This window comes from Callithrix jacchus, chromosome 7, assembly GCF_049354715.1.
Source record: "Callithrix jacchus isolate 240 chromosome 7, calJac240_pri, whole genome shotgun sequence".
Lineage (NCBI taxonomy): Eukaryota > Metazoa > Chordata > Mammalia > Primates > Cebidae > Callithrix > Callithrix jacchus.
The window spans coordinates 72,295,504-72,322,656 of NC_133508.1; the positions used below are offsets into that span (position 1 = coordinate 72,295,504).

At 47.9% G+C, this 27,153-nt stretch overlaps 3 protein-coding genes and 1 long non-coding RNA gene across 5 annotated transcripts in view; 1 reads left to right on the plus strand and 3 right to left on the minus strand.

The window, feature by feature from the left end:
* Positions 1–4,931: 4,931 nt before the first annotated feature.
* C7H1orf216 (chromosome 7 C1orf216 homolog) lies at positions 4,932–9,796 on the minus strand. 2 transcript variants are annotated; one of them, XM_035250787.3, is made up of 3 exons: positions 9,619–9,796; positions 8,579–8,782; positions 4,932–7,371 (listed from the first exon to the last, which is right to left on the minus strand). In XM_035250787.3, the coding sequence occupies exon 3, from the start codon at positions 7,364–7,366 to the stop codon at positions 6,677–6,679; it is 690 nt and encodes a 229-aa protein (XP_035106678.3). In that variant the 5' UTR covers positions 7,367–7,371; positions 8,579–8,782; positions 9,619–9,796; the 3' UTR covers positions 4,932–6,676. The 2 variants fall into 2 exon arrangements, with proteins under 2 accessions (XP_035106678.3, XP_002750654.4); XM_002750608.7 differs by lacking the exon at positions 8,579–8,782.
* A 32-nt stretch (positions 9,797–9,828) lies between these two features.
* LOC103794358 (uncharacterized) overlaps positions 9,829–27,153 on the plus strand; it is a 30,410-nt gene continuing 13,085 nt past the window's right edge. The window contains exon 1 of the long non-coding RNA XR_621687.5: positions 9,829–10,003. This is a non-coding gene — a long non-coding RNA (uncharacterized LOC103794358). The remainder of the gene's footprint in view (positions 10,004–27,153) is intronic.
* LOC100388355 (cytochrome c oxidase assembly factor 4 homolog, mitochondrial) lies at positions 22,139–22,904 on the minus strand. The gene has a single exon (XM_017974555.4). It carries the CDS (start codon positions 22,792–22,794, stop codon positions 22,531–22,533), a length of 264 nt encoding a protein of 87 aa, XP_017830044.4. The 5' UTR covers positions 22,795–22,904; the 3' UTR covers positions 22,139–22,530.
* The window catches only part of CLSPN (claspin), a 33,478-nt gene continuing 31,517 nt past the window's right edge, over positions 25,193–27,153 (minus strand). Inside the window, exon 25 of the mRNA XM_002750609.6 lies at positions 25,193–27,084. Coding sequence (XP_002750655.4) covers positions 26,971–27,084 — 114 coding nt within the window. The 3' untranslated portion in view covers positions 25,193–26,970. The remainder of the gene's footprint in view (positions 27,085–27,153) is intronic.

A 27,153-nucleotide genomic window follows, 5' to 3' on the forward strand; every position in this document is an offset into this window, starting at 1 on the left:
GGGGAGCCCATCTATGATATTCTGGAGTCTTCTTCTGCAATGCCATAACGCTTTACCCTCTTTCTCAGTTCCAAGTTCATTTCCTGCCTCCCTGAACTCAGGCTTTCACCCCATCCACTCTGATCGTACCCTAATGGGGCTGACCTAGTTGGTGTCCCTGGAGAGCAAGCAAGTTCTCAATGGACCCAGCCTCACAGGCGTCTCTGCTAATCCCGTCCTGTGCCTGCAGCCTACTCAGGCCTCTGCTGTGGGCTCTACGCCTGCTGGTCTCTGGGTCTCTGCTCCAATCTCATCCCTCTGTCTCCTACTAAGCAAGACTCCTCATGTAGCACCCAAAACCTGGATTAGACTTCTTTGCTCCTGGTCATGGGATTTTAGTCTGGTGACAGAGGTTAACGGTGGAGGTGGCTGACTGGCCAAACCCCTACCAAGTGCATGAACTCTTCCCACTCTCCTCCCTTCCCAGGGACTAAGGAATCCCCACTTCATTGACTTTAAGACAACCCCCACATAGAAGTCCCTGGCTGAAAACTACACAGCCAGTTCTGCATTCCCCTCTCTTTGGTTCAGAATGGCTTATGCATTGGGCTTTTGGGTTTTTTTGTTGGGAGGGGCTGAGATAGCATCTTGCTCTCTCACTCAGGCTTCATTGCAGTGGTGGGATCATAGCTCGCTGCAGCTTCAAATTCCTGGGCTGAAGTGATCCTCCTGCCTCAGGCTCCCAAGTGGCTAGGACTATAGGCATGTGCCACCATGACCGACTATTTTTTTTTCCGTTTTTTTTAGGGATGGAGTCTCAAACTCTTGGCTCAAGCTATCCTCCTGCCTCAGCCTCCCAAAGTGTTGGGATTACAGGCATGAGCCACTGTGCCCAGACTGCATTAGGCTTTTGGATCCAAGTCTCATCTACTTGTGCATGCCACAGCTGCTCAAAGACAGGGGCAGGCTCCTCAGGACCTCATGCAGGGGACATACAATCCTCTTAATGCATACAGAGTATCTTCATGTCCGTTTTCTCATTCAGCCCTTACAGTTGCCACAGGTGAGGAAACTAAATCTAAAGAGTGTAGCCCAGGGCCGGGCGTGGTGGCTCACGTCTGTAATCCCAGCACTGTGGGAGACCTAGGTGGGCAGATCACGAGGTCAGGAGTTCAAGACTAGCCTGGCCAATATGGTGAAACCCTGTCTCTACTAAAAATACAAAAATTAGCCTGGTGTGGTGGCACTTGCCTGTGCAAGTCCCAGCTACTTAGGAGGCTGAGGCAGGAGAATCGCTTGAACCTGGGAAGTGGAAGTTGTGGTAAGCCAAGATCGTGCCATTGCATTCCAGCCTGGGTGACAGAGCAAGACTCCATCTCAAAAAAAGAGTGTAGCGCTTCTCATGATCAGGCCTCATGGCCAGTGGACCTGATGAAGAATGACTTTTTTTTTTTTTTTGAGATAGAGTCTTGCTCTGTTGCCCAGGCTGGAGTGCAGTGGTGCCATCTCAGCTCACTGCAACCTCCGCCTCCTGGGTTCAAGTGATTCTCCTGCCTCAGCCTCCCAAGTAGCTGGGACTACAGGCATGTGCCACCACATCCAGCTAATTTTTTTGTATTTTTAGTAGAGACAGGTTTTCACCATGTTAGCCAGGATGGTCTTGATCTCCTGACCTCATGATCCACCTGCCTAGGCCTCCCAAAGTGCTGGGATTACAGGTGTGAGCCACCATGCCCGCCCACGGAGAACCACAATTCTTGGCTGAACCAATTCAGCCACTGGAGTCCTGCCTTCATTTCCCTGCCCCAAAATCTGCCATCCTGGCTGTGGCACTATTCTTGCCAATCTCCTTCCCAGACCCATCACCCTGCAGGGGCTAGGCCTATCCCTGACCCTCAGTGACTGGCAGGGGTCCTGTAAACATACCATTCACCACACATTCCCTTGGTCTCACCTTCATCTTTTTCTCAGCTCAGAGAGATCTTTTATGAAAAGGAATTTAGGCAGCTTTCTTTTTTTTGAGACAGAGTCTCACTCTATCGCCCAGGCTGGAGTGTGGTGGCACGAACTTGGCTCACTGCAACCTCCGCCTTCCAGGTTTAGGCAATTCTCGGCCTCAGCCTCCTGAGTAGCTGGGATTACAGGCATGTGCCATCATTCCCTGCTAATTTTTTGTATTTTTAGTAGAGATGGAGTTTCAGCATCTTGGCCAGGCTGGTCTTGAACTCCTGATCTTGTGATCCACCTGCCTCGGCCTCCCAAAGTGCTGGGATTACAGGCATGAGCCACAGCTTTATTTTTAAAAGCCCCCTCCCCCTTTAAAGATGACTTTCAAATTTTAGATTCAGCCAGGCATGGTGGCTCACATCTGTAACCCCAGCATGTTGGGAGGCTGAAGCAGATCACTTGAGGCCAGGAGTTTGAGATTAGCCTGGCCAACATGATGAAACCTCATCTCTACTAAAAATATAAAAAAATTAGCCAGGCACGGTGGTGCACACCTGTAATCCCAGCTACTCAGGAGGCTGAGGCACAAGAATTGCTTGAACCCAGGAGGCAGAGGTTGCAGTGAGCCAAGATTATACCACTGCACTCCAGCCTAGGCAACAGAGCCAGATCCTTGTTTCAAAAAAAAAAAAAAAAAATTGTTTTAGACTATTTAAATTTCTTAAGAAAAAAGGTTTTTCTGTGAAAAAGTTGTGTGTACCATAAAAGTGTGATTTATAATCATAATTCTCATTAATGTAATTTATTATGTCCCAGGTACAGTTTTAAGTCTTCTATATATTACACATTTAATTCTTGCAGAAACCCTGCGAAGTAGTTATTACTATTGTTCCCATTTTAAGATGAGGAAACTAAAGCACAGGGAAGTTCACTGACTTGCCCAAGTTCACGGAAACATAAAACAATGGGGACAAGTTCCAAATCCAGGGTGTCTGGCTTCAGGGTCTCTGTCCTTCACCAACGGTTATGCTCAGAAGAGCCCTCACACATTTAGAAAAGGGGCTCCTGGCCAGCTTGGTGGCTCATGTCTGTAATCCCAGCACTTTGTGAGGCTGAGGTGGGCAGATTGCCTGAGCTCAGGAGTTTGAGACCAGCCTGGGCAACACGGTGAAAACCCGTCTCTACTAAAAATACAAAAAATTAGCCAAGTGTGGTGATGGGTGCCTGTAGTCCTGGCTACTCGGGAGGCTGAGGCAGGACAATCAATTGAACCCGGGAGGTGGAGGTTGCAGTGAGCCAAGATCGCACCATTCTAGCCTGGGTGACAGAGTGAGATTCTGTCTCCAAAAAAATAAAATGTGAAAAAAGGAAAAGAAAGAAAAAGAAAAGGGCTCCACTCCTTATGAAAATTCACCCTCTTATGCTCTGAAGGCTTGACAGATGTCTCATTGTCAGCAATCGCCATTCAAATTCAGCCTTAGCCCTTTGCCCGAACATCTCTTAGTAAGTGGAATTTGCTAAAATTGGTTCAATACTATTTAAGTGTCAAGTATGGAGATGACAAGAATTATTAACTGTTTCAGTGACAAGTATACTATGTGAGGTTTAAAATAAATACATTGGCCAGGCGCAGTGGCTCACACCTGTAATCTCAGCACTTTGGGAGGCTCAGGTGGGAGGACGGCTTGAAGCTAGCAGTTTGAGACCAACCTGGGTAATACAGCGAGAAGCCATCGCTACAAAAAACCTTAAGAATTAGCTGGGTGTGATAGTGCATGCCTGTTGTCTCAGCTACTCAGGCAGAGGTGGGAGTATCACTTGAGCCCAGGAGTTCAAGGCTACAGTGAGCTATGATCGCACTACTACGCTCTAGTTTGGGCAACAGAGTGAGACCCTGTCTCCAAAAATAATAAATCAAATAAAAAGAAAATACAAGCTGGGTGCAGTGGCTCACACCTGTAATAATCCCGGTACTTTGGGAGGCCAAGTAGGTGGATCACAAGGTCAGGTGTTCAAGACCAGCCTGGCCAATATGGTGAAACTCCGTCTCTACTAAAAATACAAAAAATAGCCAGGTGTGGTGGCGCACGCCTGTAATCCCAGCTACTCGGGAGGCTGAGGCAGAAGAATCTCTTGAACCTGGGAGGCGAAAGCTGCAGTGAGCTGAGATTGCTGCAGCCTGGGTGACAGAGCAAGACTCTTGTCTCAAAAAAAAGAAAAAATGCAGTATATTTCAGATTTGTGAATTTTGATATCCCTGGGGGTCCTGGAACCAATCCCCTCAGATACCAAAGATGACTATATATTATAACTACATGTGTGTCGAAACCATCTAAGGACCTGAACTCAGTCTTTCATAGTCAGTGCCCTTCGGGGAAGTGATGATGCCAGGGTACAGTTTTTTGTTTTGGTTTTTGAGATGGAGTTTAACTCTTGTTGCCCAGGCTGGAGTGCCATGGTGCAATCTCTGCTCATGGCAACCTCCACCTCCTGGGTTCAAGTGATTCTCCTGTCTCAGCCTACTGAGTAGCTGGGATTACAGGTGCCTGCCACCATGGCTGGCTAATTTTTGTATTTTTAGTAGAGATGGGGTTTCACCATCTTAGCCAGGCTGGTTTTGAACTTCCAACCTCAGGTGATCCACCTGTCTGAGCCTCCAAAAGTGCTGGGATTACACTGCGCATGGCCCAGATACAGTTGAGTATGTGAAAGTGTGTATGATATGTGTCCCTCACAATTCACTTAGGCCCAAAGGTGACATGGCACAAGGACAATCCCAGTGGGGCTCTCAGGGTAGAGGCCGTCTCCCCTGTCACACTGGGAGGCCCCTGAGAGACTTCCCCACCCCATCGGGTCATCAGGTATAGCAGTCTACATTCTCCAGTGTCTTCCCCCAAAACCACCCCCCACCTCCTCGTCCAGGACCCTACTGAAAAGGGGAGCTCAGATGGTGTGGAAAAGAGACCACCAGAGAACAGGTAGAAGAAAAACACATACTCAAGAAATTTAATTCTCTGCCCAGTTTATTCATTCTGGGTTGGTCCAAAGGCTGGGTTTACACACTCAATATGCAAGAGCTGCAGACGAAGTCTTCAGGGCCCACCCCTCACCCCTGCTTCCTGGACCTTTCGCCCACCCACCTATCAGGGACAAAACTCTTTAGAGATAGACAGGAAGAGCTCTCCCACTTTGCCTGGGAGACTGAGGGCCAGAGGCTGCATCAGTGACTTCCATGCCACTGTTCACTCATCAGTGTCCCCTCTTCATACCACTGCTCATCCACCAGGATTCTGCATTCTCTTGGCTCCCAGGAACAAAGCAGAGAGCTCAGCTACCTTACTCATTGATTTTAAGACTCACCCACTCTGTAACTCACGGAGTCTGCCAATCCCTGTTTGAAGGGCCATGCAGTGAAAGAAGAGGTTAAAACTCAGCGTCCTAAGCATTTCCAGAGGTTTAGGTTGACACTGTCCCCTTCCTGTCCCAGAAAGCCAACCTCTGGCTCATCTTGACAGTCCGACTTCAGAGAAATGGACCAAACCAATTCAACATCCAATGCTGTAAAGCCAGAGAGGCACAGCAAGGTAGAGGCACAGACAGGGAAGTGATATTTTCCTTATCAGCCTTGGAACATCTTGTCTGTTACTTGCAAACTTATACATACACATTGCTTTTCATCAGAAGCTTAAATCAACAGGGTTTGCCACAGCTCCTTTCCCAATGGAGAGATGGTTTGTTTGGGAACTAGTATTTTAGAACTCCCATTCTCCTGTTCTTCACAGGGTTCCACTATTACCATCTCCCCTGTCCCCATCTCCCATGTGCCCAAAGGTAGAGTTCAAGAGGGACAGTCCCCTATGTCCTTCTCTGTCCCCAATGCCACCATCATCTCCATCACTACTCCTAGTTCCCCTTCCTGACACCAGTTCTCCACCCACTGCCTGATAAAATTGCAGCCAAAATGCCATGGCAGGCCAGAGCAGCCACTAAACCTCCTACGGCAAAGCCAACATCAGGGAAAACAGCCGTAGCTCAGCAAGTCTGGGTTTAGTGAGGGAAAAGGAGAGGAAAGGTGGCCTGTAAATCCCAGGAGAACGAATCAGCCACAACCCTCAGATAAATGACAGCATGCTAGCCCTCTGTCTAGTAGACTCAGGGGAGAAGAAAGGCTGGGGTAGGCCACGAGGGACACAAAGTGTGGATGGACACTGCACTAGTACCGCTGGATATATATTTGCACACACCTGCTCATGAGTCTGCCTGCAAACACACATGCTCCTTATACCTCCCATGCCTGTGCCCACACCCATGCACCCCTGCACACACGACGGCTCTCTCCCATACACCCAACACAAGCCTGCACACTCAAACTCACTCATATACACACACATATTCTGCATATACATCCTCACTCATGTGCACATACATACACTGCTGGGTACCTGTCTATACACGCATATACAGATTTCCTCCTTCTTACATACTACACACACATATGTTCACTCTTACACACTTACATGTAGGTCTGCAGATAAGTTCGCTTGTGTGTACACATGTGCACACAGCACTTAAGCTCATTTATACATGCTTATTGACACATGCCTACACACACTTGCCTACATGTTAGCACGTTCACACTCATGCCTACCTGCAATCATGCCAGTAAATAATTATGTACTTATTAGGGCACAACCTCATACATGCCTGCAAATATACACATACACCCTTGCACACTTGTGGAGGCACACCCTTAGCCCTGGTCCTGGGGCCTGGATGGTGCTGCCCTCTGCTGGAGACAGCGAATAAGCTCCTTCCGGTTGTCTAGGATGGTGTCGAAGCTCTCCTGCAGTCGGGCCTGCTGATCAATCAACTGATGCTGCAGGCCCCGGATCCACTGCAGCAGTGCCAGGCGACGGTACATCACCAAGTGCACGTGGTGCTTTTCCTTCTCCTGCTCTTTGTAGCGCTCCTGAGCTTGCAAGTGCTGCACAGCCTGGGCCACTGAGGGCAGAAGGAGATCAGGAGGGCCAGGGCCTCTCAGAGTCCCACAGGCAGGCTCAGGACTGCTGCTAGGGCTGTCGATGCTCAGGGAACTGCTGGCATAGCCGTTGTCCTCCAGAGGGGAGCAGACTGTGCCAGCACTACCCATCTTCTCAGGTTCAGCCCCGGGAATCTCTGCCCCCTCTGGGGGGCTGCGCACCCCTTCCTCAGGGGACCCAGGGGCCTGGAAGGCCTGGTTGTCAGAGGGCGACTCAGAGGAGCTCCTCATCAGGATCGGTTCCACTCTGCCTGGCATCCCATGCCAATTCTCATTAGCATCCTTGGCACTTGCCATGAAGTTGGAGTTGCTGTCTGGTTGGAGCTCAGGCTGACATACTCCAGGAGGCAGGTCCCCCAAGAATTGCCCCCCCTCAGCTAGCCCTGGCTGGATGGCGAACATCTGGTCTGTAAAGGGAAAGCAGGAGACTGAGTCACAGTAGGACAGGGCAGAGTACCTTAAGTCAGGGCAACTTAGCTGCAGGGACGAAGCTGCGAGCAAGAGCCTGGCCACTCCCTGTCAAACCCTTTCTTGCCTCTGGTAGCACTTCCCTTCATGGTTTTCATCCTCCCTGTTCATCCATCTACCTGTTCATTCTCTGCCTCCTGCAGAGGGTTTTTCCTCAGCCCTCAGAGCCAGGCTGTCTTCTCATTTTGTGCATTTCTCTCCAGATAACCTCATTCTCTGCTGTGGCTTCAAGGACCATCATATGCTGGTGACTCTCAGATCGGTCTTCAGCCCAGATCTAACTGCTATCCAACCCTGCAACCAACCATAAGCTCCTCAAATTCTTTTTAACCAGTCTGAGTGCGGTGGCTCACCTGAGGTCAAGAGTTCAAGACTAGCCTGGCCAACATGGCAAAACCCAATTTCTACCAAAAATACAAAAATTAGCCAGGCGTGGTGGCAGGTGCCTGTAATCCCAGCTACTTGGGAGGCTGAGGCAGGAGAATCGCTTGAGATTTCAGTGAGCTGAGATTGCGCCACTGCACTCCAGCCTGCGTGAGAGTGAGAATCCGTCCCCCGCCACCCCCCCAAAAATTCCAAACAAACTCTCCTTCTTCAGTATCCTCAGCAAAATGGCTCTGCGCTCCATCCAGAAGGCTGGGAGCATCCTGGGCTCCTCACTCTCTTTCCTTCTCCCATCTCATTGATAACCACGTTCTGACCATTCTTCCTCTTCCAGGCCATTTCTGACTTGGATTATTGCCACGGCCTTTTCACTGATCGCTCTGCCTCCAGTTAAAAATGTAAATTTGACTTGTCACTGCTCCAAGTGCCCTCTCTGAACTCCTGCTAAACCTCTATGTGGCCTACAAGGCCCTGTTTGATCTGGCCCCTGCTCGCCCCTCCCATCATAGCAAACCGCCCAGGGATCTCAAAACACAACATTGTTCTTCTTACACTATTCCTCTGGCCTTCAATATCCTCTCCCCTCAAAGCTCCTCCCTTCACCCAGCCAATTTCTTTTTTGTACTTCAAAACTCAGCTGTAATATCCCCATGTCTCCATGTCCCCATGTCTATGAAGCTGTCTTGATACTGCCCCAATATTACATAAACAAGCATGGTTACTTATGCCTTCCTCTGGGTCCCTATTGCCCTGGGTACACACCGTCTCATCCAGCTTTGTGTCTGTCCCTGGCATACATGATGGACGATCAGCGAATGTCTATTTGACTGGCATTTTTGGTTTGTTGTAATGATCTTGTAATAGCAGTTTGTAATCTGGTTTGGACCTCCTCTATATATCCTCCATTATATTTCCCAGAGCCAGCATAGAGCTCGGAACCAGGCTGTCTGTGCATATAGGCACTTACTGAGTGAAGGAATGGGAGAAGAGACTGCAGTGAATTTCCATACTCAGTAAGCTGCTGCCGACTCCCCAGAGCTAGAAGAGCTGGGTTCTGGAAGAGCAGGGTTCGGTTCCCTCTCTGCTCCAGGGAGCCCGGCCTCCCCCAGTGACAAGCTTTTCTTCTGAGCCTGCCCCCTTCCCTCCCAATGCCCCTGAAACAAGGCCACTATCTTGTGTCCCTGTCCCTAGCTTGAGCCATCCTGATGCCCTGGAGGGAAGGCATGCCACACCACTCTTCTCTCCCGGGTAACCAGCTTCTAACCAAAATTAGGGTTTGAATTGACAAAGGGATTCTACTGACCAAACAGCACTGGGAGTAGAACAATTGACGATCATGAAGGGGAAGGATACTGTAAATGGAGCCGGTACTGGGAGGCGCTCCATAGGTCGCAGGGACCCTCCCCACCTCCAGCAATGGGCAGAAGTCCTGGGGAGAAGGGTGTGCGAACAGTTCCTTTGTTATCACCCTCTAAGCAAGGTTTGTGGGAAGATGCATGGAGATCTCCCCTCGCCCTAATGCATTCTTTTTTCGTATACTTGAATGAAAGCCGGGATGGGGTGGAGGTGGCGCTAGGGATCACAAGGTTCTTAGAGATAGTAAAATGGAAACCCCAACACCCCAGGACTAGGTCTTCCCCCAAATAGGAGGCATCCTCCGTTCCTGGCCTTGTGGAAGTGGGCGACCATCCCCGGAGACAGAGCCCAACCTTCCCTAGTCTCCGCGAAGAGGCAGCTGTGACTCCCCGCTTCCCGCGGCTGGGCCCCAAGCCCTCCCCCTCCGGCCCCGGACACGGACTCACGGCCTAGAGGCGCCGGCTCCGGCGCGTCTGGCTCTGGCTCCGCCCGGCCCCGGTGATGCCCAGTCCCTGGGCTGGGGGTTCCTCGGCCTGGGCGTCTCCGCGGTCCAGGCGTGGGTGCGGGGCTCCCGGGCAGCGCGCCCAGCCCCAGGCGGGGACTGCAGAGTCGGGCGGCGTCTGCGCGGCGGGGCGGGGCGGGGCGGCCGGGCCCACGTGGGCCGGTTCGGTTTTCCGCGGAGCCGCGCGCCAGGCCCTTGCGCCGGAACTGCCTCGCCCCTGCGCGGGGCCGCCTTGACCCAGGCCTTCCAGGTCCGGTGCTCGCTCCTATTGGCATTCGCTGGGCCCTTCCGATCGGTTCGCCTCACTGCAGACAGCGTGACATTTTCAGGTGAAATCTGATTAGTCACCACCTTCCGGCCTTAGACCCCTCTACGGCTTCCGCACTGCCGGGACATCCCCTAATGCAGCAGCCGCGGGGCTCTGCGCTTCCTCCCCTCTGTCGGCCTCTCCCGCTTCCTCCTCTACGGTCCCTCTACGCAGCTACCCTCCAGCTTTCCGCTCTTCCCCTCTCCACTTACTCCTTTTTCAGATCTCTTCTCAGAGAAATCTCTGACTCCCTGGACCACATTCGTTCCCCCTTTTATGTCAGGGCACGTTCCTTTCCTTCATAGCATTTATCACAGTTTGGGATTATATATTCTTTTTCGTGCTCATTTGACTAAAGTCACTTAGTAAAAACTATGTTTTTAGAGAAGACAGAAGAGGCCGAGCACGGTGACTCACACCTGAAATCCCAGCACTTTGGAAGGCCGAGGCGGGCGGATCACTTGAGCTCAGGATTTCGAGACCAGCCTGGCCAACATGGTGAAGTCCCCTCTACTAAAAATACAGAAACTAACTGGGCATGGTGGTGGGTGCCTGTAATCCCAACTACTCAGGAGGCTGAGGCAGGAGAATCGCTTGAACCTGGGAGGTGAGGGTTGCAGTGAGCCAAGATTGCACCACTGTACTCCAGCTTGGGAGACAGAGTGAGACTCCGTCTCAAAAAAAAAAAAAAAAAAAAAGAGAGAGAGAAAGAAAGATCCGGCCTGGTACAGGACCCAGGGCTGATGTCTGTACCCGGGACAGGGGCTCTCCACAGGACACAGAGCCCATCCATGACACCTGGACAGTGGGCACCTGTGCGTTTGCCCAGGTAAGGAGGAACGACGTGATAAGAAAGGGTCCTGGGTTCCAAACTCCAGTAGATTCTTGTCAGAGGTCCACTCTACTGAAGCTTGATCCCCCTCACTCTTTTGCATCCTGGGGAAATTTGAAGTTGGAGACTCCATTTGCAATTAAAGAAAACAGAGTAGAGTAATTGCTGATCCTAATATATGAGGTATCCTCTTCCAGTTTCAACTTGATTCCAAGTCACCATTCTGCAACCCACAGACTAATTGGCAAATTAAATCTCACCAAGAAATCCTATATGCAAAAACAGGGGAAATGGAAAAGAAATTTTTATGATTATGAGGACTATTTTAAGAGGGAAAAAGAAATAAGAAGGAGAAGGCAGAAGTAATTCAGACTTTGCACACTCCTCCAGCTAAGAAAATACAAGTGGAGACCTCAGCCCCATTTCTATATCAGATCCTGTGGCCTGAGTCTTCTCCCTTCCTTATCCGCTGCAGGTTCCCCTGGCCTTCAGCCTGGGGTGACCCAAATCCTCACTCTCTTTTTGAGATGGAGTCTACCTCTGTTGCTCAGGCTGGAGTGCAGTGGCGCGATCTCGGCTCACTGCAACCTCCACTTCCCAGGTTCACATGATTCTAGTGCCTCAGCCTCCTTAGTAGCTCAGGGTATAGGCACACACCATCACACCCAGCTAATTTTTGTTATAGAAACTCATGTCTTTTACCTCTGATAAATGTTCTTCTATTATTTCTGTGCTAGCTCTTCTCTCCATTTTCTCTGATCTCTTAGTATCTAAAGGTCTTTTTGTTTTGTTTTTTTCTGAGAGAGTGATCTTTCTGTGTATGTTATGGAAGGGACCTGGTTCTTTTTTTTTTTTAATTTTTTTTTTTTGAGACAGAGCCTTATTCTGTTACACAGGCTGGAGTGCAGTGGTGTGATCTCGGCTCACTGCAACCTCTGCCTCTCAGGTTCAAGTGATTCTTTTGCCTCAGCCTCCAGAGTAGCTGGGACTACAGGTGCGTGCCACCTGCCCAGCTAATTTTTGTATTTTTAGTAGAGATGGGGGTTTCACCATGTTGGCCAGGCTGGTCTTGAACTCCTGACCTCGTGATCCACCCATCTCAGCTTCCCGAAGTGCTGGGATTACAGGCATGTGCCACTGTGCCTGGCCAATGCTGTCACCTTCTGACCTGCAATACCCAGAATCTCAGAGACAGGAAGAAAACTCTTAGTCCTTAGGTGCAATCATATAAGGTGCCACAACCACTTCTACCTTTTCCTATGCATTCTTGCCACAAAGGACAAAGCATTATATACATTGATTTAAAGGCTATATTGGGCCTGGCATGGTGACTCACACCTGTAATCCCAGCACTTTGGGAGGCCAAAGCAGGCAGATCACTTGAGGCTGGGAATTTGAGACCAGCCTGGCCAACATGATGAAACCCCATTTCAAAAATACAAAAATTAGCCAGGTGTGGTGGTTCACGTCTGTAATCCCAACTATTCAGGAGGCTGAAGCAGGAGAATCACTTGAAGCCAGGAGGTAAGAGTTTGGACGGAGCTGAGATCGCACCACTGCACTCCAGCCTAGGTGATAGAGTGAGACTCTGTCTCAAAAAAATAAAAAATTAAAAAAAAATGAAGCCTATATCATGCTCTGCAGGGCAGCACCCCAACCTGAAATAGCTGAGTCATCAATTCCATTGTTCTAAAAAGCTAGTTATTCCCTTTTCTTTTTTTTTTTTTTTTTTTGAGATGGCATCTCTCTTTGTCTCCCAGGCTGGAGTGCAGTGGCATAGTCTCAGCTCACTGCAACCTCCCGCTCCCAGGTTTAAGCAATTCTCCTGCCTCAGCCTCCTGAGTAGCTAGGATTACAGGCGCCCACCACCACACTTGGCGAATTTTGTATTTTTAGTAGAGACAGTGTTTCACCAAGCTGGCCAGGCTGTTCTCAAACTCCTGACTTCAGGTGATCTGCCCTCCGTGGCCTCCCAAAGCGCTGGGATTACAGGTGTGAGTCACCACGCTGGGCCTAAAGCTAGTTACTTCTAAATAATATAATACCTGCCAAGCCAAGTGAATTCATTTGAAGTGCATCAAATTGTAGCCTCCTTTTTTCTTTCTTTTTTTTTTCTGAGACAGAGTCTCACTCTGTCAACCAGGCTGGATTGCAGTGGTGCAGTCTCCACTCACTGCAATGTCCGCCTCCCAGGATCAAGCGATTCTCATGCCTCAGCCTCCTGAGTAGCTGGGACTACAGGCATGTGCCACTGCACCTGGCTAATTTTTGTATTTTTAATAGAGATGGGGTTTCACCATGTTGCCCAGGCTGGTCTCGAATTCCTGGCTTCAAGTGATCCGCCTGCCTCGGCCTCCCAAAGTGCTGGGATTACAGGCGTGAGCCACCGCACCTAGCCTGTAGCCTCTTTGCTTAATCAAGGGCAATGTTGTATGGAATATTCTAGCACTGTATAATTAATACAGTCAGTGCTCACACAGCAGTCCTGACCACTCCATAATCTTCAGAGTTTAAAGCCTGAAAAACAAAAAGCCCCAGGAAGGCAGGGATGTCCATGTCTGCGGGAAGACAAAAAAGCAGCTGTAGAGATGCCTGTTTTTCATTCACCAGAGGATTTTCCCATGAGGACACCAGAGAATTATTCACCCCAAGTGAAAGGGTGTCTGTGGCTGTGTTCACCTACCCACATATATGCCAGGGACTTCAGTGGCAAGGACATAGAAATCTCCAGAGACGGCCCGTATCACCCTGAACAGGGCTCTGCAGAAGGCCATGCCATCGAGACCCAACTATGGACAGTGGATAAGCCTCTTGACAAGCAGACAGATGTCAGAGCCAAGAGAGGCTAGCAGTGAGTAGCCAGGAAGGTGAGGGAATTTCACTTCCCTGGTGAGTAACCAGGGAAGATGAGAGGAATTTCTCATCCAGGAAATAGGATAGGCATAAGGGTTATTCACGGGTAGATGATTTCTCAATGTCAGTATTCTCAGGAAGAAGGGTGGGTAGGATCAAGGTGTTTCAGCTTCAAAGACCTTGTCCCTTCCCATCCATTCATTTATGAGTATCATACAGTTACAGAGTCCTTACTTTGTGTCAGGTACTGTGTTGGGAATTCAGAACAGAATCAGAACTGGTCGTGGTCTTGGGGAACTCCTTGTTTAGAAAGGGTAACAGAAGGCCTGGAGTGGTGGCTCACGCCTGTAATCCCAGCACTTTGGGAGGCCAAGGCAGGCAGATCACTTGAGGCTAGGAGTTCGAGACCAGCCTGATCAATGTGCTGAAACCCCGTTTCTACTAAAAATACAAAAATTAGCTGGGCATGGTAGTACACGCCTATAATTCCAGCTACTTGGGAGGCTGAGGCACAAGAATTGCTTGAACCTGGGAGGCAGAGGCTGCAGTGAGCCACGATCACACCACTGCACTCCAGCCTGGATGACAGAGCCAAAACCTGTTTCCAAAAAAAAATAGAAGAGTGAGCTATAACAATGTAATGGGCCCTCCAACAGAGCAAGAAGGTAAAACTAGTGAGCCCCAAGAAGGGTAAGGAAAGGATTCTCAGAGGTTATTATATTTTTTTAAGAGATGGGAGTTGGCCAGGCAGGGTGACTCATGCCTGTAATCCCAGCACTTTGGGAGGCTGAGGCGGGTGGATCACGAGGTCAACAGATCGAGACCATCCTGGTCAACATGGTGAAACCCCGTCTCTACTAAAAATTACAAAAAAAATTAGCGGGGCACGGTGGCGCGTGCCTGTAGTCCCAGCTACTCAGGAGGCTGATGCAGGAGAATTGCCTGAACCCAGGGGGCGGAGGTTGCGGTGAGCCGAGATCGCGCCATTGCACTCCAGCCTGGGTAACGAGCAAAACTCCGTCTCAAAAAAAATAAATAAAAAAAATAAAATTAAAAAAAAGAGAGAGAGATGGAGTCTTGCTGTGTTGCCCAGGCTTGTATCAAACTCCTGGCCTTAAGTGATCCTCCCACCTTGGCCTCCCAATATGCTGGGATGACAGGTATGAGCCACTGCACCCAGCCAGCACAGTGATATTTGAGCCAGGCCTTGAGGGATGAAAAGGAGTTCACCAAGAGAAAGCAAGAGAAGGCATGGGAGACTGCATTTTCAGAGTGAGTTCAGGAAACACCCCACAGGCCAGTGTGGCTGGAGCTCAGTGGACAGTGGAGGTAAGGTGAGGCTAGAAGATAAAGGTGACCCAGTGTGAAGGGTCTTGACTACCATCCCGAGGAGCTTGGGCTCCATCCTGGGGGCAGCAGGGAAATAACTGAGGAAGCCTCAAAGGTTCCACATCAGAACAAAAGCACAGTCCTGGGTTACAAACTGCTTTACTAACCTGCTTTCTTCTCTCTTCCTGAGCTCACATCATCTGTCACCTTCCCCACATGGCTTTGGGAACTTAGGCACATCAAATCATTTTAACCTTTTTGGGCTAAATAAGATAACGTACCTTGAACATTGTTCAATAACATTATAATGGTGAACATTGTTACTTGGGCTCCCAAGACCAGGCACAGCCCCAGAGGACCTTTGACATGCCAGAGAGCCTTTAAGGCAGATTAGAACAAAAATTCTTCCCCAGAATTGGTTCATCTTGGAAAAGGAAGGCCTAGGAAGCTGGTGACCTAGTTGTTTTGTTCATCCATTTCTCTACTGCTTCTTACAGTGCCTCTCTAGTCTACCAAGAAATTACTATGTGATTACTTAGGTAAAATATGCCCATTCACCTATCCTCCATTTTGGCTGTTTTCCCAGCTTTAAAACGACAAGGAGGTACATTCAATTAGAAGTTTTAAAGCATTTTTAGAGCCTTGAAGTCATTTTTTTTTCCCTCAACAAAATCTTTCCAATATACCCAGTTCAAGACCTCTCTTCCCCTAACCCTTTCACCTCAGGGAAGTTTTTACAGTTCAGCAGGCCACAGCTGCAAACCACTGCACCAGATGAACCTACCTGCCCCCCATCCTGTTCCCTTCTCACCCACCCCTTCCAAGGAAAAAGGGAGAAATGAGTATTTTCGGAGCTGCTGGAAGAATGAAAGGTAATATAAACTCTTTCTCTCCAGTGCACTCAGGTGGTCACCAGGAGACCAGAAAAGCCAAATCCAAGGTCCCAAGCTCTTGATCATCCAGTGCCCACAACAGAGGGAATAAGCTAGACAGAGAAGCTGAAGGAGGAATGAGAGACGGGGGTGCCGGTTCCACCCCCTTCCTAGCAGCTGCCTCTGTGGGCTCCATAATCCCCAAGCCCGCTTCCCCACCCCATCCTCCGGCCGCCCACTTCTCCTCCACCCACCCCATTCATCAGTAGGAGGGCACTGTATCAACACAGTCTTTCAAGGCCTGACAGTTCCTTTCTGGGTGCCCCACACATGTAACCACTTAACCCCCAGCACAAAAGGCCAGGCTGAATGGGCTTGGAGCTGGTGGCTCGTGCAGAGGGGGAGGCCTCAATAGGATTTGGGGAGCTGGGTGTATAAACCGCTCTGCTCCAGCAGCCCTCAATGGACGAGCTGGAGTTGGGGCATGTGCCGAGGGGAGGAGCTCGGCAGCTGCATCCCACCCCTGAACAATGATTTATTCATTCTCCTGGCTCGCACAGAGAAGACAGGCTGGGGAAACGTGGCCCCACGAATCGCCCTCAGCCTCAGTTAATTCCCATGGCAATCATTGCAGTTCTGAGTGGCCCCTTCCACTTGTAATGTTTTGCCTCAAGCTTGCCCTTCCTCTTCCCCGTAAGGAAGTAGACTACATTACGGGAGGCCTTAAATAGCCTGAAGTTCAGGCAGGTATCATTCTTGAATTGGTTGCACCCAATCTCAATCTCACTCTCTCTGAAAGCTTCCTGGTCAGATTTTCCTCACACCCATTTCACAGCCACAGAAACAGATGCAGCGCCCCCGCCCCCCGCCCCCCTCCCCCGCCAAAAATAAAGGAGGCTCATAGCAGTCTGTCTCAGGATGGCCCCCCGCAGGGAGTTGGGGAACTTAGCCTAGAAGTAACTGACACGTGATGGGAATGTATAAATCTTTGCTGGATGAGTTAATAGCTGCTAACAAAAGGTAGTGCAGTTGCTGTCCTCACTCACCTTCCCAGACCCTTTCCTCACTCCTGTAGCCATATCTGTCTGGCTCCAGAAAATCTCTTGGAACTCTTTGGGGATGAGTGGACAGAATGAAGACAGATAAGCAAAGATGTTAAAACCTGTAGATAAACAATGCTGGGTGGGGGGTTTCAAGAAGTTAAATTGTGACAAGAGGAAATTTGCTCTTGCCCTCTTGCCTCCATATGTCATGTCACCAGGGCCAGATCACACACGCACACATCATCATAATAAATACAACTAAAAATCAATACTGTTAAAACAACAGAGAGAGCCAGAATGAAGTGACCATCCTCAGACTGGCCCCTGGGCCTACTAGCCCCAAGCTCGTAATTACCTTGTCACACAGAAAACAAATCTATTGTGGGTGGTAAGTGTGAGAGGTGGGAGATCCCAGGCATGGAGGTTACTTACTGGCTGGGGAGCAGGGGACAGGGCCGTAGGAAGACTGGCCTTCAGTGCTGGTGGTGCAGGAGCTTGAAACTAACATAACTAAGGCCTGGACAGTTTAAGAAAGTTTTGTTGTTTTGGTCAGGAGGGTGGACACCCTAAGGGAGGTGATCCTGCCCAATACTGGTGTGGGGCCTGAAGTAGCCTGGGAAAAGGCTTCAAGCCCACTCCCGGAGCCTCAGGAGGGCAGGCGGCTAGGATGCTGCTGCCCTCTGGTGGGCATAAAGAGACAGTATCCACACCTTCAACGCCGGAACTCCATTGCAAAGGAGTCTGTTCTTTGTTGTTCTAAAGGCTTGGCCACCAGGACTAGCAGATTCACAGCTTGGGTTACCCAGGAAGCCAACTCTGAGACTGTTTAGTGTGCAGGATGTTTATTAAGAACCTCCTTTAGGATCAACAGCTGTGGAAGGGTGTAAGAATGAGCAGGAGTGGGCAGAGGAAGAAGCTGAATTACAATACAAGCCTGTGACAACCTCAGCCAACCTCACGGGGAGCTCTGAAGCTAGAATGGCCCTTCAGAGTTGACCTGAAATGAGCCAAGAAGGCCGGGCCTTTATACACCTGTTGCTATTGGATGTGGGCTATCCTTGACCTTGGGCAAGGTGTTCTCTGCAGATGAGGCAATTCCCACATTGGAAGGCTGTCTGAATAGTGCTTCCAGCAGCTGGGCCGAGAAGGCCTTCATGGAAGGGTCCAGCCTCCACACCATAACTCATCAAATATGTGTTAAATGAATAGCAGGTTTAGATCATGCCTCGGGCTGCAGGCTCAGTTGGGACAGTCTACAAGTCTCAGTTACTGGGGCTGTTATGCACTGATCCTTGGAAACGGTGAGGAGAGCATTAATGCTCAGATTCATGGATTCATTCATTCAGCAAGCATTTGTTAAGATTTACTGTGTGCCAGGCCTTGAGGCAGACACTTCACAATTTTTTTATTTAATCCTCACAACTGTGAAGCTAGTATTAACTCAGATTATTCAGATGAGATCAAGTTATTAAGTAGCTTTCACAGTCCAATGACACTTTGAAAAAATGCCACTCACAATGAGACAAGTGCTATTGCGGCCGCCAAAGATTTCTCAGGCCAGGAAAGGTCTTGGCTATCTTCTGTGTGTGTGCATATATGTATGAATGGGATGGCTTGCTTTCTGCTTTCAGCCAGAACATTTCCTCTATGGCAGCCAAGAGTTGTGCCTCAATAGCCTCCTGCTTTAATTCCTTCCTTGAAGTGTTGCTACCCAAGGTAACAAAACCACAAGCTTTTTCTTTTGAGACAGTCTCACTCTGTTGCCCAGGCTGGAGTGCAACGCTGCAATTTTGGCCCACTGGAGCCAAAACCTCTGGGCTCAAGTGAATCTCCTACCTCAGCCTCCCAAGTAGTTGGGACTACAGGCATGTGCCACCATGCACAGCTAATTATTGTAGTTTTTGTAGAGACAGGGTTTTGTCATTTTACTAAGCTGGTCTCAAACCTCTGAGTTCAAGCAATCCTCCCACCTCAGCCTCCCAAAGTGCTGGGATTACAGGTGTGTACCACCATGCCTGGCCCAAACCACAAGCTTTACAAATTCCTGGTTGTAGCTACAGAGCAAGCCACCATTGTTCAGAATGAAGCTGGGCTAGCTTCTTCCCTGGATGAGATTGGAGAGACAACCCTGAATCCCTCAGTGTTCTTTTAACCATCTGATCATCAGAAAGTTGAGATGGTAAGTTCTTCTCTAATGTCTAACCTCCATATTTGCTGCAACTGTTTTGGGATGATAACATTGAAGAGACAAGAGGTAAAGGTTTCTGCTTTAGAAAACTCTCAGGATCCTGCACCTCTCACTTATCTGCCCACTCTGTGTAAGAGACTGAGGGCTGGAAAGAGAGAAAAAACTGTCAGCTGCTGTTCTTCTGTAGCCCTGATGGATTCTCATCCTTGGTCAGTTAAAACATCCAGCAACCAACATGAAGATTTTAGTTTTCTCATTTAGATTATAATCATAAAAGAACTTGAAGGAAAATGAAGGAGGGAGTATGCTTGAATGTCATGGAACAATGTCTGCGTCTAACTACCGAGACATTCACTGAACCTCGCCCCCGCCCCCCGCAACGACACACACACACACACACACACACACACACACACACACACAAACGCCTTCCCTCCAGGGCCTGCAGAACCTAATTTTTCATGTTTGGAAAACCCAGATGATTTTTGCCTACGTCTATCTGGTTTTCCAAATAACCTGTCTTTTTGATAAATAACGTAAGTTAAATTAGACAAGACAAACAAACAGAGGGGTGGGCAGTCAGCTCTTTTCCTTCCCTCAGCCTCTGAGAAAAAGAGATGCAGGCCGAAAAACCCAAACCACAGCTCACTCCCAACCCTGCCCCAGCACTTTCTACCCCTTGGACTAGGCAATAATTCTCTAGCCTGTCACTGGGAGCTGCCTCTTCACCCCTACCTCTAGCTCAGCTGCCATCAAGAATACCACAGACTATGGTTCTCTCTAAAATGAAGGGAAGGAACTCAGGTGTCCAGCCCCACAACTCCTTCCAATCACCCTTAAGCTGTAGCTACTTCAAACCCCCTTTTCCCATTATGAATCCCACCACAGGGAAGAACTAAATCAATAACCTGAAAATGAAAAACCTTTAAGGTGAGAGGACAGAGGACAGAAAGAGAGGATGGGAAGGACATGGATGGTACAGACCAAGACGATACAACTACCGGGGACAGAAACCAGGCACTTTGCTCTCAAAAGGCAAAATCTGAGGTGACACCAGCCATACACAAGCCTTGCCTATCTATCTCCCCAGTTCACTATGAGAGTCCAGGCATGCACGCAGGCCTCCATTTCTACTGCTGTAAGTCTTGTCATATAGCTAGCCGCCACTGGTGGACTATGGAGTTTTGTTGGGGTTTGGTTTCCCCTTCCCACTCAACCAGAGCATAATGAGGCATCTCCTCTCCCCATTCCTCAGCAGTGAGGTAGCCTGCATTAGTACAGCCTCTTTACTATGCACAACCACTTCACATTAATTTCTACCTTTGATCCTAACCATACCCTGTGAGTTAAACCAAGTCATTTCACATGAGCCTCATTTTTCCAGTTGAGGAAAAAAGTTAAGAGGTAATGACTTACCCAAAGTCATGATGCCTACAAGCTGCAGAAAGAGCAAGGACCAAAGCTCTACCCCTCTATTCTGTACTACAGAACTGTATACAGCTCCTCTGTATACATTCAGCTCCCTGCTTTTCACCATTAGCTCTTCCAGGCCTCCCATCACTCATTGCTCAAAAAATCTATTGAATTATTTTATGTGCCAGGCACGGTGCTACCCAAAGCATACATTTTTCAACGAAACAGATATGAAGGCAAAGACTCAACAAACATTAAGGTACCACATCATGATAACAGACCCAAAAGCATAGGAAACTTAAGGCTGGATGCAGTGGTTCATGCCTGTAATCTCAGCACTTTGGGAGCCCGAGGTAGGTGAATCGCTTGAGGTCAAAAGTTCAAGATCAGCCTGGCCAATATAGCGAAAACCTATCCCTACTAAAAATACAAAAATTAGCCAGGCGTGGTGGTGAGCACCTATAACCCAAGCTAGTTGGGAGGCTGAGGCAGGAGAACTGATTGCCTGGGAGGCTGAGGTTGTAGTGAGCCAAGATCACATCACTGCACTCCAGCCTGGGTGACAGAGTGAGAATCCGTTTCAACAACAACAACAAAGAATAGAAAACCTAAACAGAGGTAACCTAATTAAGAAAGGGGTGGTAATGGTCAGAGAAGGCTTCTCTGAAATGAAGAAATTAGGCTTAAGTTAACACCTACCCCATCTCTATTAAAAAAACAAAAATTAGCCAGAGGTGGTGGCATGTGGCTGTAACCCCAGGTACTTGGGAGGCTGAGGCAGAACTGCTTAAATCAGAGACAGAGGTTTCAATGAGCTGAGATCACTGCACTGCACTCCAGCCTGGGCGACAGAGCTAGAATCCATCTCGAAAAAAAATAGAAAACGTAAACAGAGGTAACCTACTTAAGAAAGGAGTGGTAATGGTCAGAGAAGCCTCCTCTGAAGAAATTAGGCTTAAGCTAACACCTGGAGAATTATGCATTAGTCAGACAAAGAGGGAAGTTGGAGGGCAGAGCATTCCAGGAAAAGAGAAGGACCCTTTAGATGGTCCTGAGGCTGCATGTCATGAGAAAGAAAAATAGGCAGGAGGTTGGGAGGCAGAGCTATATCATGCAGGGCCTTGTTGTCCATGAGAAGTTTGAACTTTTGAGTGCAGTAGAAGACATTAAGAGATTATAAGTAGGGAAGTGTTATCCTCCAAATCATGTTTATATAAAGGTCACCTCTGGCTGCTATGCAGATTGGATGGAAGGGAAGCAAAAACAGAAGTGGGGAGGTCAGGAGGCTATGGCAGTACCCTGGAAAAAAATTATGGAATCTTGGACCAGGGCATTGGTCATAGAGCTGGAAGAAATGAGCTGATTCAAGATGCAGTTTGGAAGTAGAAATAACAGAACTTGGAGATTGTCTGATTACAGAATTAAGGAAGGTATCGAGAATGCTCTTCAGGTTTCCAGTCTGAGTGACTGGGTATATGGAGGTGTTAATTACTGAAATGGCAAATACAGGAGGAAGAGCAGGTTTTTAGAGAAGATCACATTTTCAAGGATAAGTTTGAGATATTTGAAAAACAATGGGCCTTTAAGAAGTGGCCTACAATATATGATGTAATTGCGATACTGGTAATTTCTTTCTTTCATTCTTTTTTTTTTTTTTTTAGGTAACCAATTTACCATTGGATTATGAATTTAATTTAAATACAAATGTCCCTAATATCATCTCAGTACTTGGTACACTGACCCAAGATGTGGGGTGGGGGAGCATCCCTTACCCCATTCTCTGTTTTCATGGCAAATACTGGTGGAACAAGACAGTTGAGGATGTGTAAGATCTGACCCTGAATATATGACAGCTGTTTGTGGCAGTCATGTCCAAACCCACTGCTCTCAATTACAGATCCAAAAACTATCCACATGTTTTACACCTCCCACACCCACCATTCAGAATTTCTTCCTCTATGATCTCTCTGGGTGCTGGTTTTGGCAGGGCCATCTACTGGGGATAGCTCGTATGGGGTCTCAGTGGTGGGCACTGGCTTGTTCTTTCCTTCGCTGCAGTTCCTCTTGCCGCCTTGCCTGCTGTTCATTCATGCAGTCCTTGAAGGCCTGCACCTGTGGCTGGCACTGCCGCCAGTCCTGGTGCTGGGCCATGCACTCCTGCACTGCAAAGTGGGAGGCAGCACAGCCAGAGCGGGAGATCAGCTGGTCCAGCGGGTCCTCCTCCTCCTCTTCTTTCTTCACCAGTCGGGTCCAGGTATGGCCTTGAGGGACTGAGGTTGACATCCTGGGGGTGGGAAGTCGAACAGGGGAAAAGAGGGCCCAAACGCGTGCACCTACGCGACAGCTTGGGATTCGCAGGCGGTTGGGGTTCCTCTGTCCATCCTCCCAGGAACAAGCTCTTTCATTCTTAAACGAGGCAAATTTCTTTTTTCTGGGAGTTACTGGCAATTTCTTATGCTTACAGAGTAGCACTTGATATAATGCACTGACATACATTTTCCAACTTAAGGCTCCCAGCTACTCTGAGACAACCATGACTTAGTATCCTCATTTTATAAACAGAGCTTCTGAAAAGTGTAGTGTTATTTATTCAGACTGTAGTAGGCACCACTACATTCCAAGCTGTGTGCCAGGCCATGAGCAGGAATTAAGGGTAGAAGATACAATACCATTTCAAGGATGATATAATAAAATAGTATCATGACAACACTCTTCCCAGAAATACTCTCCTCTATCCTGAGGTACACAAGTCCTAGGACAGGATGCCCCAAGAGTAGTTAGACATAAACCTAGGAGATAAAAACCAAAAACACCCCCTAAAACGTCTTCCAGCCTAAGCATTAGAAACTCTCCAAGTGGGAAGTTTTTAGAGAAGCAATTGAGAAGCTACAGAGATCTGAGCACCTTGTCTCTAGAGCTTTAGTGAATAAAATCTTATGGTTTATGGAAGAGACCCTAGCATGGCTGTGCAACTGTGAATTAATGAGATGAGATTAGGGACCCGTTTAAAGAGGCTAATACCATATTCCTATTCAAGTGTATGGAATAAGGAAGAAACAAAATCTGTGTGACACTGAGCACACTCTATCTATCTCTCACACTCATGGGCTCTCATCCCTCCAAATGTGTAATTTCCAAGTTAGTGGAGCTGAGTTCTCCTAGGAGCCATAGTGGTAGGTCCTGGGACTTCAATTTCATTAAAACATAGCTGATGCTGCTGGCTCAGTGCCTTGGGCAACATCAGATCAAAACCTGTCCATGTCAAACCTGTTTCCAAGATCAAGGCTTAGCTCACCTCATAGCAACTATCCTGGCATAAGGAAAAGTAACCCAGAAATTTAAGACTCAAGTTTTCTTTCTCTAAAGAGTGCTTTCTCCCAGGTGCTTCAATCAGAAACCATTTTCTTTTTTTCTTTTGAGACAGTCTTGCTCCGTCGCCCACGCTGGAGTGCAGTGGCACGATCTCGGCTCACTGCAACCTCTGTCTCTCGGGTTCAAGCAATACTCCTGTCTCAGTCTCCCGAGTAGCTGAGACTACAGGCACCTGCCATCATGCCCAGATAAGTTTTGTATTTTTAATAGAGATGGGGTTTCACCTTCCTGGTCAGGCTGGTCTCAAACTCCTGACCTCAGGTGATCCACCCACCTCAGCCTCCCAAAGTGCTGGGATTACAGGCATGAGCCACTGCACCTGGCCCAGAAATCATTTTCTCCCAAGATTTTGCAGGGTCTAATTTTCTTATTTGTTTATTATTATTTTTAATAGAGTCAGGGTTTCACCATGTTGACCCAGCTAGTCTTGAACTCCTGAGTTCAAGCAGTGTACCCGCCTCAGTCTCCTAAAGTGCTGGGATTACCAGTGTGAGTCATGTAATACCAGTGTAAACCGTGCCTGGCTGAATTTTCTTACCCCCAGTTGTCAATTCCAATTGTCTTTTCCATCTCTTCCCTAAAAGACATGTGGGGAAACAAGGGGAGAAATATGTAACCTTCCTGCTCAGCAACGGCTATGTTGTCTTGGGCACTGTTTAGAGAGCTCAAAAGAGGCAAAAACACTTATCTTAAACCCATGGGTAAAATGAAGTACATGCAAACTCATCTAAAAAGAAAGGCCAATCAAAGAGCTATAACAGGCTGTGCTGGTGGGTGAGCCTGTGACTCCAGCATTTTGGGAGGCCAAGGTGGGAGGACTGCTTGAAATCAGCAGTCCAAGATCAGCCAGGGCAACATAGCAAGACCCTGTCTCTACAAGAATAAAATAATTAGCTGGGCATGGGGGCATGCACCTGTAATGTTGCCCAGCTACTCCAAAGGTTGAGGAAGGAGGATGCTTAAGCCCAGGAGTTCAAGGGTACATACAGTGAGCTATGACTGTGCCACTGCACTCTAACCTGGACAACAGAATGAGACTGTCTCTAAAAATAATTTTTTTTAAAAAGAGTTATAACAGAAGGTGCCATTTATGTAAATTCAGCTCTCTTCTATGCTGAACCCAAACCACTTGGTAAGTTGACTTGATTAATTCACTAGGACTGAGAAGCCAGTGAGGGGACAACTGCAGCAGCCTCTCATTTTAGATCCAGAGGGTTTCCCTAGGATGGAGATAACCTAAAAATGAAATGTTTCTCAATGTTAGACAAGTACTGACCTAAGAATGAGCATTCAAGCTGGACAGCAAATCTTCCCTTTAAGGCATTAAGATTTATTGAAAAACTACATACATATTAAAACATCTTTATATACATTTTCCCCATTATAAGATTACAAATATACAAACATGAGTATTAGAAAACTGTAGAAAATCTACAACCTAATTTCATCAATTAAGTTGGTATTCTCACCTCCCAATAAAAAACTGGCATATTCTCTTCCAGCTTCCCAAGTCCAGCTCCTGACACTGAAACCACAACATTCACATAGAATGTTTTTCCAAAGCAGCACTGATGCTCGGTTCTGAGGGGAAAAACATTTGTTCAGAATTCTGAGAAGCTTGTGGTCGTTCAGGGAAAATAAAGAATGATGGCAATTCTCTTCAATAATGTTTGTATTCAATTCCATGGTGATCTTCTCTCAAAATTAGTAATGAAATACTGAAATGTCCATTGACTAGTGAGGGCAATGTATGTAAGCCAGGAGAACGAAATAAATAATGGTTATGTTTCTTTTTGTCAGACCCAGAAGGGAGGTCTTTGAACAACAATGCTTCAAATTAAGAATTCAGTCCCAGGAAAGGTCTCTCTGCCTCATAGACTGTGATGGACGAACACTGGGTCTAACATTTATCTTAGCTCCAGAAAATTAGAGCCACAGTCTTTCTGACTTGGATACCAGTGGAAGTCCTTAAGCAGCAAAAATTAATTCAAAATGTGATGCTGCCTTGGGAAGACGCATACAGAAAAATGAAAGGGGTAAGACTAATACAGCAGCTCATGTATTGGTTCCTAGGTCCTCTAGGAATCTTTCTTTCAGCTGGGTGCAGTGGCTCACGCCTGTAATCCCAGCACTTTGGAAGGCCGAAGTGGCTGGATCATTTGAGGTCAGTTCAACACCAGCCTGGCTAACATGGTGAAACCCCGTCTCCACTAACAATACAAAAATTAGCTGGGTGTGGTGGAGCACCCCTGTAGTCCCAGCTACTCAAGAAGCTGAGGCAGGAGAATTGCTTGAACCCAGGAGGCAGAGGTTGCCATGAGCCAAGATTGCACCACTGTACTCCAGCCGGGGCAAGAGTGAGACTGTCTCAAAAAAAACAAAAAAACTTTCTTTCACTGAACCCTGGTCATCACGGTCCATATCTCATGGGTGCAAAGTAGTCATTATGGTACTGATTTTCACTGTCTTCTCTAATCTGTAATGTCACAGTTTTCCCTACTCTTCTTCTTCCAACCACTTCTATCACAAAGAGATATTAACCCAGGAAGCTGCTAGGATAAAATGTCAGATGTTTAATGGAAGAAGTGACACCTAACCCAAGGCCAGGTGTGGTGTGGCTCATGCCTGTAATCCCAGAACTTTGGGGGACCAAGGTGAGTGGATCACTTGAGGTCGGGAGTTTTGAGACCAGTCTGGCCAACATGGTGAAACCCCGTCTGTACTAAAAATACAAAAATCTGCTTTAACCTGGGAGGTGGAGGTTGCAGTGATCCGAGATCACACCATTGCACACCAGCCTGGGCAACAGAGTGAGACTCCACCTTAAAAAAAAAAGAAACCTCACCCAAGTATTCCATGAGTTTGTTGATGTTGTAAATACTGCAGAATTGAGATCAGTGGCCAATCCAGGGACTAATACCAGGAAAAGAGATGTCCAGAGCTGTGCAGTAGAAAGAACTGGAATTTCAGTCTGCAATCTTATTGCATTGATTATAAAGGATCATCGGCTTGAGTGTCTATTCCAACTCTCGGTGCTAGAAACTTCTCAAGGCAGTCTCAAGGTAGATTCTGGTACCCTTGATGGTGTTAGCTCTCCAAGTATTTGAAGATGCTTTGCTTCAATCCTGAAGTGCTATTATCATCCGTTTTCAGGCGCTTAGGTGAAGGAGAAATCACGAAAGATGGACCCCTTCTCTTTACCTAGAGAGCAGAGAGGGAGTCAGGGCCAGCTTAAGACCTTTATACAAGTACTTACCTTCAACTAGCTCT